The sequence below is a fragment of the Pagrus major genome, chromosome 4 (assembly GCF_040436345.1).
Source record: "Pagrus major chromosome 4, Pma_NU_1.0".
Taxonomy (NCBI): domain Eukaryota; kingdom Metazoa; phylum Chordata; class Actinopteri; order Spariformes; family Sparidae; genus Pagrus; species Pagrus major.
Window position 1 is genome coordinate 35082633 of NC_133218.1, and position 15592 is coordinate 35098224.

Sequence of the window (15592 nt, forward strand, 5' to 3'; positions counted from 1 at the left end):
GCACTTTAGTCATCCTGAGCAGCGCAGAAAACAACAGAGTAATCCTAAGCGCTGAGGTGAGGATGAGAGGGAGACAGGGCCAACAGCTCTGTCCTGGCTGCTGGAGCTGCTGCTACTGCTGCCAGCTCTACGAGACAATTCATCCCCGAATCCTGTGTCCAGACAGCCCGTTTGAGCTTCAAAATAATGATCCGACCTGATCGCCCACCGGCAAGGCAACATCTCAGGGAAGGACAGAGGGAGGGAGAGACGGAGAGGGAGGCAGGGAAAGAGAAGAAGAGGAAGAAAATGATGGAAACTGTCACTATGAGGGAGTCGGAGGACTGATAAAGACCTACCGTGTGTTTTGGACAAAACAGGACGAAAAGCCACACAAGTGGAGGCGAACAGCCGACTCTCGTCTAATACACAGCACCCACAGAAAATAAAAAACATTAGCTCTTTCCTCTTTTTAGCAATTGATACCTAAAGAAACAAAGCGTTATTGATTTAAAGTGCAATACAGAAGCCTGAGTAAACCGACGCATGAACCACTAACTCTTAACGGTTTGTAACCATGGCCTCAATATGACTGAGCATTGCTTACACTCTCGTGATTAATCGTACTTTGAATAATGAGATGAGGGAGGATATTAATAGTGAATATTTTGTTCCACTGATGTAGGCTGAAAAATTTCTTTTCCTATTCTGCTCAGACTTTCACATTGATTTAGCAAAACACACAGCGCCGTGGCTGCCAGCAGCAGAACAGACCCAGCCCTCTGGCGACGGCAAGCCTGATTGTGTTCAGATAAGGACATGCTCAATTCCGCCTCGCACTATTTGCATTTTTTTTTTTCCCCGGCTTCACGCAAATTGAAAGGTATGCAGATCAACACGGGGCTTATGCGAGGGGATCGTAATGAGTTGAAACAATGAAGCCCGATGCGTTCTCTTCAACCGTGGTGCCTGATTGGACTGTCAAGACTTCACAGGAAGGGAGGGAAAAAGCATGAATAAGAAGGGAGAAACTAATCGCTACTGAGTCAGGCCATCATTTGCAGAAAATATGCAGCGCTTTCATGTCATGTTCTGTTGTCTGAGGTTTGGCTCTCGTTCAGACTATCCGTGAGGCCCGGAGAGTTTGCCCCTCGGCTCTGTGTGGCTTGGCCTCGCCTTGTTCCCTTGAAGAGAATGATGAACAAGCGCCAGCCCGGTGGAAAGGTCACGCAAGTTAAGGTGGAGTAGAAGTGGAGAATAGAATACACCTAGGAAACAGTATCACTGGATAAAAACCTTGAACAGGAAGGAGCTGTAGGCTGAATATATAATAATTCTGACAAAGCCACATGTGGATGTGTGACTACTTTTGGAGTGAGACTGGCTTAATAGTGTTGCCATAAATTTGGTTTTAAAGGTGCACTGATGAATATTTTAATATCAACAATAGATTAACTCAGACCTCTAGCAGCAGAAATGACACACTGTGCCTGTGTCAATCAAAACAAAAACAAAAGACGTGACGAGCACTGGATCATGGGAGTGAGTCTATCGCGTTAAACAACCACCATTGCTGATGAAAATCTGTCTACGTGACTCGTTCATGGAAGACATTGTTTTATTTTAGGTTATGTTTATGACAACATTAAGCGCACCACTGCCTTAAAAATTACGTATTTCTCTGGGTTTGACAATTTCAACGCAGAAATGTTGCATATTATATCTTTAATACGTGTAATGTGCAGCGCTCTAGTATTTTAATGTCTTTCAGCTCATTGTTTTGTTTTTACAGCCCGCAAAATCTCCTGTTTCGTTCCCTTTCACCGCTCTCATCGACCTCAGCAGAAGGCAGCGATTTTCAGTATAAAACAATGCTCGGCCAACTGAATACTCCCCAGTGATGGAATGTAGCTAAGCGCATTTGCTATTGTACTATTATTGTACTATTGTAGTTTTGTTTACTCCGTAACATTTATTTGATAACTTTAGTTACAAGTTACTTTGCAGGATGCATGCTGCATCAGAGCAACAGTGGGGCATTTTTAAACTAAATTATTTTGTCGGAAATCGGATAAAAAAAACAAAACATTGATTCTGATAACCAAAACAATGTTGAGTATCAGATAATCAGTCATCCATTACTAGACTATATATACACACATGTAAATATATGTATAATTTACTTGTATTTTTGATACTTAAGTACAAGAAAATTGCTTTTTATACTCAAGTACATTTGATATCAGATACTTTTACTGAAGTACTATTCGTATGGCTGACTTTCACTAACCAAAGTAATATTTTTAACACAATATGTTTACTTTTACCAAATTTTTATTGATGCTACCTGCCCCCAAACCAAACGGCAGACAGACATTAACAAGCCGGTGAACCTAGTACAATAACTGTCTGATGGATAAGCAACATGTTCTCCATATCATTTATCATTGATATCAATCATAACAGCTGCCTGCTTTAAATATTACGATTTTACTCTTACCATAAACTTACACTGCTCATATCAAAAAATACAATTTGTCACCCTAAAAATTACCCTGTTTGGATGGGAAATCAACAACCATGTACACCTTAGTGTGTGTAAATCATTATTTGATATCAAGTCAACACAACGATATTCCCTCCCTTCAGATGCATGAAACAAGTGCATGTTCACTTATATCAAAACGAAGAGGATTCTCTCATGCAGACGCTAGAACAGGAGCCAGGTGTGTGCAGCCTCGGTAATCTAATATGGACCGAAGCGGATTCAATGGTCCACAAAGTGAGTGCGCACAGATGCATGTTCACATGGCTACAGAAGCATATTGGTATTATATCAAACTGCACCAACATCCTGTGGGTCCCTGACTGTCAGTGAGACTTCCTGTCTGTGTGGGAGTCGGTCATCAGAGTGTGTGTGTGTGTGTGTGTGGGGGGGGGACAGAGGGGTGTGCAGGGCTATTTCACCTGGGCTCACCTCTATAGAAACCACTCTGAGTGAAAAACAACAGCTCAGGGCTTTGGCAGACACACACATCGCCGGGCCATGCTCCAGTTAGCCAGTTAGCATTTTTTACCTCTCCACCGCTGTAAACTCCAGCTGAGTCTGTTCCATATTTGTCTTTGTTCCCCCCCAAGTTTCCTAATTACTGCTTATGCTTATACTACAGGTAATTAATGTGTTGAATGGAAAGGAGGATGAGTCTACATTGGCATTGTGAAAACACAACTGGCGGCTCTGTTGTGGTATCAGGTCTATTTTGAAAACATGCAACCCCTGAGAGGGCAGGTTAACATTAATAGATACAAACACATTCACACATTGGTGCATCATCTGGAGAAAAAATCAGGAGTTTAACACAATACTACAGCGTGTCTGGGCAGATGGCTGAACATACTCGAGATTTTTTTTTTTTATGTTGTTCGAGCTGATGGTGCAGTCGAGTACACACAATACAGTATGTTGTGGTGCAGATATGTACCTTGAAGTCATCTGGAAGGAGCAATTTGCTGGTCCTGAGGAAACTGAGAATGTAGCGGAATATCTCGCCGTCCCGATCTATGAAGTAGTGCTGCTTCAAGCTGTCCAACACGATGGGCTCTGTGCCATTGAACAGACGACTGATTCTGAAAATTGAAACACACACACACGCACACACACAAACACACGCGCGCACACACAGGCAGCCGCACACACAAACACACACACATAATGGAATGAGCCAGCTCCCTTCAAATGCATGAAACAATTACCCTCCATTTATTTTTCAATTTTATTAGCACTAAGCTTGAAATGCATTAGCATCCCAGGTTGAAACAAGGGGCTTAAGGCACAGTTCCTCCATTCCAGACTTGTTTGAAGTGTCCCTTCTGCAGAGAGATTATAACAACACACACGCTCGCTGCTTGTACTTACAGAAATTAATGGCATGAATGTAGCATTACAGCTCTATTATTCCATCTGTCAGAGGGTGGAAATGAAACAGAGGTAGGAGTTCCACATACTAATAATGTGCCGAGGACCTCTGGACAAAATATTTCACTTTTACAGTTTGACTTTTTTATATAAATGTAAGAGGACTTCGGACAGCTGCAGCCCTACTGTATGCCATTATTATAACATGTAAAGATATTTATCACATGCTCTGTATTTTTGTTTAATAATTCTGACGATACAGTGACGATGATGAATGATGATGAAGAGAAATCAAAGAGACACTATGTTGTTTTGGAGAAGAAATCCAAACTCAGAATTTTAACATTAACAATAACAATGAGGTAATAATACTAACTCAGAAATATTTATTTTTTCCATAACTGAATAAACAAGCTGTTCTCAGAGGAAAAAAAATAAGGTCCCCAGAACACTGTTTGAAGCTTGAAAGGTGGCAGGGTCCGCCACATGTAAACAAAAGTAAAAACAGTATGAAATCATGTTTGTTTATTCAGTTTATTCAGTCATGAAAACAAAGAGAGTTTGTTTATTTAGTTGGTTCAGACATAAAAAAAAAAATAAGCCAATGAAGGTTTTTCTCTTCTGATTGAAATTTCTTCCCCAAAACTACATAATCCACCTTTAACGACTCTTGCATTGTCAGTTCAAAACGTCACGTTTCTGAGTTCCTATCTAATCTGTAGCAATCCATAATTCTATGGACCAAATTACTAAAAATGAGCTAAACACATTTGCCTTTGTTGTCATAGATCAGTTCAAGAAAATGTCACATGGCTCCACATCACAGAAAATAAGTTGCATTTGCACTTTGGTTCTTTGGTTTCATATTTAAAAAGGCAAAGCAAATATTGAAGAAACATCTAAAAGAGAAAATAACATCACAGCAAATTACATCAATAATGCTTTCCTATTAAGAAACACAATCATTAATTAAAAAACAGTAATTAGATGTGTGCCGTTATGCTTTTACAACAACTCAGTGTAATAATCAGACACTTGTTGCTGCCTATAGCGACCCACAGTTAACCCTTCCACTGGTGCACAGAAAGATTAAGGGGCTTCGTTCCAAGTTGACTACAGGGGCTCATCAAGGCAAAGAGTGGAAATTGCTGTTATCTTTAAACTTTCATCACACCATGTTGGCGCCATGCCTCGAGATACGCTTGGACAGATATTCATTTCCCCTTGTCTTTTGTGTGTCTTCTCCCTGCCTCTTACCTGCAGGTCCCTCTCTCTCTCTTTGCTGGTCTAATAATCTCATCTGGGCTCCTCCACTCGATCTGTTTGTTCACTCCCATATGCAAAAAAACAAAATCCCTTTTCAATAATTCAGAATTTTTCTTTTTTTTTAGCATCTCTGAAATTTGAGAAAATGCAGTTTGTTGAAGTGTTTGTAAAACTTTTGTACCCCCAAAGCTTATAATTTTGTAACTCTGAAGTGCAAAAAAATGTGCTTTAATTTTCTGACTCATTCCCTCAGCAGAGAAACCTGGAATGCCTGGGCTGTGTAAATAAGTCGTAGTGATTTACACAAGAAATCTGTTGCACGTAACCCTCCTTAACGGTTCCTCTGCACATTTCCATCGTCTCTGTGAGAAACAGCTCTTGGCAGCGCGCTGCGTTGCCGTTATTATCATCATTTTGATGCAATCAGCTCTTTAATCACAGTAACAGCTTCTAGGTCGGCTGACAAAGTTGTATGACAAAGAAAATCGTAAAACCTATTTTGCAAAACGCGCCGACCAGTACACACACACACACACACACACACACACACACACACACACACACACACACATATGCAACGAGCACTGCCTGAGCGCTGGCATTGTCAAACTCTATTACAAGACAGTGTGAGGGAGCCGCAGTGGGAATGTCAATGAACAAACAGCAGGGCTGGCTTCACTCACACACTCATTTGACTGAATTTACATAAAAAAATCCGCTGCTTTGTAAAAAAAAAAAAAGTGTGTGAGCTGGTTTTAAACGGTCGTATCAGGTATCTCCTGACCCCGATGTGTCGGCTCAACGCGCCGGAGCTATCATGTCAAATTCACCCTGTTTCTTTTTCTTTGACTTGACTGTGTGAAGAAGCAGAGCAAAGATGGTTCTCCCTCCCTCCCTCCCTCCCTCCCTCTCTCCTCTCTCCCCTCCTGCCATCCCTTCTCTCTTTCACTCTCTCTTTCTTTCTTTCTTTCTCTCTCTCTCTGTCTCCATCCTTCTTTCCCCTGCTCGCTTTCTCTCTGGAAATCGATGCAAAATGCTTTATAAAAAACCAATACTCATCTCCCTGTTTTGCCCGAGGTGTTCCTTTCTCATATGGTCTTGCAATTCTTCCAGCTAGAATTTCACCATACCCCTCCAGGCTAACTCTGTTTTTCATCTCCACTTTTTTAAAAAGCAATTAAAATGCTGCCTGTTTTTCTTTTTCTTTCCCTCTCTTCTACTCCCTTCACTCTCTCTCTCTCTCTTTCTCTGTTGGTCTACTCATTTTTTCCCTTTCTGTTAAATCCCTGAATTGGAGGGAGGGAGGGAGGGTGTTTTAAACAGGTAGGGAGAGAGAAAAGGATGTGTGTGTGTTGGGGGGGAAGTGTGCATAGATAAATTAAGAGAGAACATACATAAACAGAAAAGGCCAAAAGACAAGGAGTTTGACAGGGAAAGGCAAAGATAAAAATACAGCGGAAGTGAAGAGGGAAAGAGAGAGAAACAAATGAGAGGACGACAGAGAGAAATGGAGAGAGTGGGAGAAAAAAAAAGGCTATGACAGAGCTGGATAGAAAGACAGAGAGAGAGAGAGAGTCAGGGAGAGGGAGAGGGAGGGAGGGAGGTGGTGGGTGTGGGAGGTTATCAAGGACAGGAACAGCTCAGATCTCCCACCCCAGCGGTGCCAAGTGAGGGCAGGCAGCGGGGCAGTAGGTGGGCAATATCTGGCAGGATGCTCGCTGCAGCAGCTACAGCCGGGCCAGCGGCTCCGAGCTGCCAGAAGACGCGTCTGCAAGAGGAGGAGGAGGAGGAGGAGGAGGAGGAGGAAGGAGGAAGGCAGCGCAGGTAGCACTGATTCCACAGGATGCAGAAGATGCTATCTGGGAAAACTTGAGCACTAATGGACGCCTGATGAACGTGAAGACGCGGTGAAACCGAGACGTTCAGGGATCTGTGTGTCTGAAGTTAATAAAAACATGATCGCTGTTGTGCCGGCTAAAAGATGCTGCATATAAACTGTTGGTTCACAAGAAAAGCTCTCCCAAAGAGTGTGTGAGGAAAGTTTCAAGAGAAGAAAAATAATTTTACAATGTCTTTACACATTTCTATATTTCATCTCTCCTTACATGGGTCTCTGGAAATACATTTCTTCAGATATACTCTGTGTTTTCCAGTATTTGCCTACATGGCTCCATGATGTGAACTGCACATACATTGATAAAGTCCCCGTATTAATGCTTTAACCAAACAGCCCCACTCTTACACTCACAATATGTTTTGCTAGCAGTTACAGTTTGCATCTGCAGCTCACCAAATCTTTTCATCTGTTATTTTGGAGCTACATAACTTGACTGTTTCTGCGCAAGGGGCAACATTTAATTCTCATTATTATTTCATGTTAAGTGAGTTAAACTAAAATTCTTATCAAACAGCAAATTTAGCTTTAGATCATAGCAGTGTGTTGGTGCCATAGAGCCTCTTTAACAAGCTCTCGAGGCTGTGTTTAGAACAGCCAAGAGGCCAAAGAATGAAAATAGAGGAAAAAAATAAGAGGAAATATAACAATCTGATACGTATCTATGGTTTGCTATGAAAGGATAGAAAAAGGAAGCTTTCAGAAAAGGAGCACGAAGCCAGTGCACATCTATCGTCTCTGGACGCAGACGACTCGTCTTCAAAGAGAAAAATGTCCAGTGGTCCTTTCAAAATAGTTTCCTTGTCTCTGGAACATTTCCCCTAATTTCCTCAGCTTCTGTTCAAGTGACTGCTCAGACTGTCCTCTCTGAGAGCTACACAGAGTGCGCATCAATGTTTCATGACCCCTGTCCCTTAATATGGGCCGCACAGAAGAAGATGAATAACCGCACATTAGTTACTAGACTAACTTTCTCTTGGCACGCTACATTATTTAGGGGCCAATCTATTAAAAGTAATCATCAACTTTAAACTCTTTAACCCTGCTCTTTTTTAGTCGTCACGGGTTTTTTTTGTTACATTTTTTTTTTAGCTCTGCCACCGTGCCCTGCTTGACCGGACATGGCCAAAAAAAAAAAAAAAAAAAAAAGCGTCCTGCAAGGCTTTGCCAGTGTAATTGTTTTGCTTTCTGCTGTCAGCCATTATCCTAATTCACACAAAAGGGCCCCTCCTTCCACTGGCTCCAGTGGAAAGTGGAGCCCCGAGGCCAACTGTACACTGAGGAGGCTGAGAGAGAGAAACAGTGAGTGTATGCATGTGTGTGTGTGTGTGTGTGTGTGTGTGTGTGTGTTTGTGTGTTTGATCCAGAATGAGAAAGACACAGAAAGAGACCCAGAGAGAGGGAGAGAGAGAGAGAGAGAGAGAGAGAGAGAGAGCAAGGGAGCATGTGTGAAAGAGGGGGAGAGAGAGAGACTGAGAGAGAGAGAGAGAGAGAGGGAGGAAAGAGCTCTCCGACCAACACTCACACTGGTATCCGGTCTTTACTCTCACTGTAAAAACACTGCTTGGGTGCTCTGACATGACTCTGTGCTCCCTTTGCTTGGTGCCCTGTGTGTCTCCCCTCATGAATTACCTCTTTGTAAAGTGTGAAGCTGCACCAGAGCATTAAAAAAATAAAATAAAGATGCACAATAACAAGACACACACACACACACACCTCACAAAAATCTAAATTAAAATCAAAAATAGTCCTGACAAGCTTTAAAAGCAAAATTGAAAATCTCCAAACTATTTTGATTGCAGCTTCAAAAAACCTCAAAATCCGGAATCACATTAGCACATTTGATTAAAACCCTCCTTGTCTTGCGGCCCCTGGATAAACCCAATGTCACGCCGAAAACAGTGGGCAAAAAAACAAAAACAATCTTAAACCCTTGTCTGGGATGAGCTTTATTTTTCTCATGACATGTTGGAGTCAGGAATAAAAGCAGAGTTGTCAGGGATTTCCTGTCAGCGGACTCCATGAATATCAAGACTTTATTACCAGGGGGATTATGTGGATTGTTTCCTGTAAGCCAATTTGGCAGATTTTCTAACAACCTGGTGAATGTTTACCTTGGCCCACATGGGACTCTGTCAGCTGACGCACAATCGAAGACTGTATAATGTAATGAATGACGCACGCGAGCTGCCTAAAACACCCCATCGTTTTTTTTTAAAAAAGGGGGTGAAATCCGTGCAGTGGAAACGAGCAGAGAGCAGAGTTTATTTTTGAACTTAACCTCTGGTGGTGTCACCTTGTTTGTGGATGGAGCTAAAAACGTGAATTAAGTGGGAGGGTGGATTACCAACAGCTCTTACACAATCTGAATCATCATGACTAAATGTTGCAATGGAAGTGCATCAAATATATAAAAAAAACAACCTTTTTCAGAAGCTTGAGAGGAGCAGGAGTTCGTTTCCAAATATTCAGTGGATAGAAAGTCACACTTTTAAGGGGTTGACGTGTCAAAGTTTGACTGCGACATAAGCCATTTGAAAAACTTGTATTATAATACAAGTATCTTGGTAATAGCTCCTGTATTTGATGACATAAAGAGGATGTGATGGTGGTAAATGCTGGTTCTAAAATAGTCAAAGAAAATCAATATGTAACACGCCAATGAGCTGGGTTTTAATCAGATTTGAAGCTGCCCTACATCTGCCTTGATGACAGCCATCCGGTACTTTTACGTCATTGTTTCCCCCTCCGAGGATTTCTAGCAGCACCCTGATCTAGAGGCGAAAAAAAAAAAAAATGTAAAAAAGAAAAGCGAAAAAAAAAGGGGCGCTGCGTGTAAACTGCACACAAAAACCAACCACTCAAATCAGCAGTTAAAACATGTGTCCAGCTTGACAGCAGCTGATTTTTTTTCAGACACAACCATCATGTGAAAAGAGATTAAAAAAAAAAAAAAAGCCTGGGAGGTATTTATCAAACAATTAAAATAATCAGGACCGCAACAAACAAAAAAAACAATCAAATTCCTCATTTTGAAGCCACGAGAGTTTAGAAAATAATGAAGGGGGAGAGAAAACGTCCCCACATGGTTTGAAGAGATATTAAACAGGAAGCTTCTGAGGTCACTGTCAGTATAGAAGTTGTAGTTGTCCTAATGCCAGGCAGCTAAATGACTTGTTATCCAATCAGACCTAATTAAGACAAACACCAAATAATGTTATAATTGATTTAGTGACTAAAATGCAATAGGAAGCTTTTAAATAGTGATAAAAACGGACTAAAATCTAGATTTAATTAGGAGTTACTATTATAAAAGCAGCCAGAATGAGACATTTAAAATCCTAGAGATCCATCATTTTCAAAAAAAGATGCAAAAACCAGTCACTCTTTAATATGCCAACATTTCCTTAATAATGATTTTCTCAAAGAAGACAAAGTTAACTCCAGCACTGAGTGTGGACGTGCATGTCTTACCTTGAGTCTGGGTACTTGGTGAGGGTCGCCAGGCTGCTGGTGTACATGTGTCCCCCGACATCGATGTGCACCGGGGCGTTCGCCTTGGTCAGCTGAGCCGGCAGAGGGATCCCCTGAGCGGCCAGGGGAGAGACCGGGGACCGGGTCAGAGACAGCCGTGACATGCTTCTTCCCTCCTGAAAGCAAGTGTAAATAAAAGCCATGGGAATAAAGATAAAGAATAAAAAAGGAAAAAAAAAGGAAAAGGAACAACAACACAGTGATCCTACACAGGGAAGCAGGTAGAAGTATCCTTTCTGAATGCTATCAGATCACTTCCATGTCTGTCTGGTCGCATATTTAGCCTGGAAATTATTGCCACCGCTCTAATTAAGTATGTTTGCATCTTTTCATGCAGCACCGGAGGCGAGGATAGGAGGATGCTTATTAGAGAACCGGGGTGAGAGAGGAAGAGGGAGGGAGGGAGGGAGAGAGAGACAGAGAGAGGGAGGGAGAGAGAGAGAGAGAGAGATGGACGGATAGAGAGAAAGAGAGAGAGGGAGGGAGGAATGCTAGGTGTCAGCCTCCAGGGGAATAAAACAAACTGCTGCTGCAATATTCTAATTAAAGGTCGCCTTATGTGTTAGACGTGATGCGCCCAGACACACCAACCACCAATCTGCGAGCAAGGAAAACACGACGGGGAGGGAGGCAGGCAGGGAGGGAGGGGGGCAACTTTTTCCTCTTAGCACACACATACATTCAAAACAAAAGATTTAGGTGATTGCTTGTCATGTACACGACAGATACTTGTGACCTGCGCTGTTGTGCTCTCATAAGAAATAAGTTTAGGACTGTGCGTAAAAACGCAGCAGGAGATTCATCCCACTGTCCACAGGCCAAACCGTGAAGTATCCTTAAATCAGAAGGATCGTGTTTTAAATCATTGTACAAAATAATAATTAAAACCCTCAGTATTCACAGGTTAACACTGTTGTTGGACTGCGGAGGCGCAGGTTTGGGACGTTGGGGGCACGCCGGTGCACTCAGAGGTCAGCACGGAGCTGAGTCTGATTAGCTGCGAAAAATGTTTGAGAAAATGTTTTTAATTCGCTTCGACACGCCGCCATTTGATTCCGCGCTGCTCCTGTACGAGCAGAAGGAGGAGGTGATCTCCAAACTAACTGGTGCGTAATTTTGTTTGCCAACAGCTGCAGGTGAACCACCTAAACCTCAGAGTGGCCACATTTGGATGCGTCTCTGTTGGAGTAAATCAAACCACTGGAGGAGTGAGCAGCTGTGATGACGCTGGGTTAGATTATGAGAATCTTTATTTCTTTTTTTTTAACGACATCAGTTATTATTTTTGATGTTTTCCTTTCTAAAGGTCACCGTTTTCCCACTTTACCCTTCCCTCCGGGCTTCGACTGAAACACAGACCTCCCCTGACCAACACAAACTTTAAACAACACTTCTTCGCTACACATCTGGGCTCCAACAGATTCGGATCAGCATCTCATCCTCCAGTAAATCGGGTTACTCTACTGTCATGACCGGTAAACTGAAGGCCCCGTTGTTAAAAGTCCAGATCTGCCCCTCGGCTCTGAGAGAGGGTGAGCGCCGTTGGGGCACACACACACACACACACACAGACACACACATACATACATACACAGTGAGACCGGGCCTTCTTCCTCGCAGGGTGTTTCCCGCCTCACAGCAGTATCGTGTTCGTTTAATACGATTACAGGAGGACGGGATTACATTTCAAATCCCAGGAAGAGAGAGAAAGAGGGAAAAAAAACTTGGAAGGACTTGAGAAGTTTGGGGTTCATACCGGGCTGTCCCACCGTGACTCTCTCTCTCTCTCTCTCTCTCTCTCTCTCTCTCTCTCTCTCTACCAATCAATTAACTAATTAAATCACGACATATATAAAAAAAAGGAACAAATGGCAAAGAAATAGACCCGTACATCTCCTTAATCTCCAAATAAATCACATTTTCTATCATTTCACATTTGATCTCTCACTCTATCTCCAACACACACACACACACACACACACACACACACACACACACACACACACACACACACACACACACCATATATGATAAATTCCTCCACAGCTCCACAGCAACTTTCTCCCTCAGAGCTGCCGCGTTACTGCCTCCCTTCCTTCCGCCGACTCCTTCTCCAAGCGTCGTGTGTCCTATTCCGCACTCATGACATCCACGTTAAATAATCCCCCCATAATCCACAAATAAAACAACCCTGTTCGATCCGAGACAACATCCCACTCCACACGATCCACTACTACAGTACGAGCCTGTGCTCTGCCTTTAATTCCCCCCCTCCAAATGCTCAATATGGCGTCTTATTCCTGTTGTACAATTAAAAAAAAATGCATAATCCCGACACGTGTAAATCTTCAGCCGCTTGATAAAACCCACACGTGTTAACTGTCCTGTCTGGGAGGAAAGAAGCACAAAAAAAAAAGAAAAAGAAAGAAAAAAAAAAGCCCATTTGGTTTCGAGCACAATCCGCGTTCGACTATCCTCATCGCAACCTGCACAGACTGAGCTGCACCGTGCGTAAAAAAAACATTTGGATTGTGTGATATTAAATTTGTCACCCTACCGTTTCAAACATTGTAGGGAGTCCAGAGGAAATCCGTGCCGGCGGTCAGTCCCAGCTGCTGTCCGCGTAACCCCTTAAAAATTCTCAAATATTTTCTCCAAACGCCCCCGAGTTTGTGGTACAACTACACCAAACCATCCAGCTCCGGCACGAACCTATACTGCCGCACGGGGAAAAAGCCAAGTCTTTGCTCCGTATCTCCGCACAAAACTGCTTTTTTTTAAAGACACTACAGGCTGTGGCCGGGATGGACTGCGTGCAAAGAGTCTCTCTGTGGCTTTAAAGGCTCTATTGCAAAGGCTGGCTCGACCTGTCCTCACCGAGCTTCTTTGTACCAAAGCGCACAGGAAGCGTCCTTACCTTGTACATAGATGAGATGATCTCCTTCCCCTTCTCTGCTCTTATTTGGATACGCGTAAAAATGTGCGCTCTTGTTGGAATCCTGCTCCGGATTTCTGCTTCTTGTCTGTCTTTCTTTTTTCTTTTTTGCCTAAATGAAACTGCCCCTGTGGTTTGTTATGAGAAGAAGAAAGCCAATAATCCGTCTCTAAATAACAGAGCAGAGCTAAAAAAGAAAATTCTTGCTCCGGGCTGCCCAAGCGCCTCTGGGCCAGGGATTAGGCTACAATTAGCTCAACTCCACTCTCTCGCCCAGGCAATTTTCTCAAGGAAGAAAAAACGTGATACCCCCCCACCCCCCTATTCTCGAAATTATGACTGCACAGATATAAGAACTTATCTTATATTTTTCCGGCAAAAAGTAGATCGCTCCCTTTAACGGTGTGAAGTTGTGATTTTAGATGTGGATAGGAAACCTAACAGCCAACTGTTAGTCGCTCAATAGATTTTAGAGCAGCGAAAAGCAGATTTTAATCATTGTCATTTCGTCTGATGTAATAGTTCCCCAGGCAGTTCCAGCTAGCAGGCATACATTTCCATCTCCATCTCCAGCCCAAATTTAAAGTTTAAAGTCAGGCGAGCTGCCATAGTCCTTCACTCAGGCAACATGCAATGAGGGCGCAGTAACTTGTTGATAAAAGTCCCAGTAGAAAAATATGTTGAAAATGAAGAGATATCCTTGAACCAATATCTTTCACGCGGTGATTTTTTTTTCTCTCCCCGTGTCCCCCGCTCTCTCTTTCTCTCCCTCCCCCCTGTCTCTCTCTTTCTCTCTCCCTCTCTTGCCTTAATGTCTGGAGTTGTAACGCCAAATTTCCTGCAGGCCATTAAAAATCAAATGACGTCCACGGACATGCATGCATGCTGCTGCAGAAAAGCGCCCTCACAACCTGCCTGCAGCCAAATGCGCCATTTCAATTATAGCGCAGGGCTTAGATGGAGATATCTGCCCAGAACACCCCCCCCTCCTCCCCTCTCCTCACCCCTCTCCCCGCTCCTCACTCTCCAGTGAAAGCAGGCAGCCTCCAGACTTTTCTTTTTGGAAAATAAGATTTTGGCTGATCGTTGTTATTTTTTTTCTCACCAACATGTAAAAGACACAACGCGAGTGATGAGGCGCTGAAGTGGCGCGTCAAGGTTTTTGAGCACGACTGAAGGGGGGAAAAGGAGAGTCAGGCAGGTGCTCACAACCAAGGAGACGATTATTTATTTATTTGCATGTTTGTTTATTTGCGGGTAAATAACTGTGAATAATTGATGCAACATTGAGCCCAGTAATTACTCTGTACCAGCATCCTCAGAGAGGTGCGACGCTCGTTTTCTTGATATTTGGCGCCAACCAGTGTAGGAACTTATTATTGGCCGACAGAAAAATGTGGTCACTTTTTTTTTTGGGAACCTTTTCTTTTGTTTATCACCTGTAAAGAAAACCAAATATACGACTCCTTATTAATTCTATGGTGCTTTAAATCATCTGGAAATCACCAAAATACTTCCTCACAGTAACAAGCTCTCCTCTGCATGAAAGCAAGTTTGAGATGATAAATGTATAAACAGGAAATAAAACAAGTTGTGCTGGTGATCTGACAGCAGGGAGTTTGAGAATGCATCTCTCTCCTTGAAGCGGGCCAAGTCTGCGTAATTAGACAGACCCCAGCGCGCCTCAGAGCGCTCCCATCGTCGTCCCCAGCCCTCCCGGCGCAGATTTGTTGTTTCCAGAGGTACATACTGGAGGGGAAACTGGATTTTTTTTTCTCATTAAAGGAAACAAGCCCGGAGTTAGTTCAATTACATGAAGTATGCAGGGATGTTGTAAATTTAAAGATTTAAATAGCTTACAAAGTGGCCCGGGGCCCCATCAGTTAATTTCCTTAATTTATGGATTTTAGCGGGAGTGTCTATGTGGAAGGGGAGGAAGTAGGTCATCTTGAGGATTTGCATGCAGGGTTGAGATTTTTTTTTTCATTTTCACACATCCAAAACATCTGACCCTCATCCTGACCAGGTGAGAGGACACTCTTACTGTTTGTGTTACTGACACAACAAC

At 42.8% G+C, this 15592-nt stretch overlaps 1 protein-coding gene across 2 annotated transcripts in view; it reads right to left on the reverse strand.

Annotated features, from left to right (window-relative positions):
* The window catches only part of LOC140995134 (BTB/POZ domain-containing protein kctd15), a 28547-nt gene that overhangs the window by 12309 nt on the left and 646 nt on the right, over positions 1-15592 (reverse strand). The window contains exons 1-3 of one of the 2 annotated variants that reach the window (XM_073465067.1): positions 13147-13158; positions 10530-10705; positions 3462-3606 (exon numbers count right to left, since the gene is read on the reverse strand). In XM_073465067.1, coding sequence (XP_073321168.1) covers positions 3462-3606; positions 10530-10705; positions 13147-13158 — 333 coding nt within the window. Of the gene's footprint in view, positions 1-3461; positions 3607-10529; positions 10706-13146; positions 13159-15592 lie in introns of those variants that run through there. The other variant, XM_073465068.1, reaches the window with a different exon arrangement.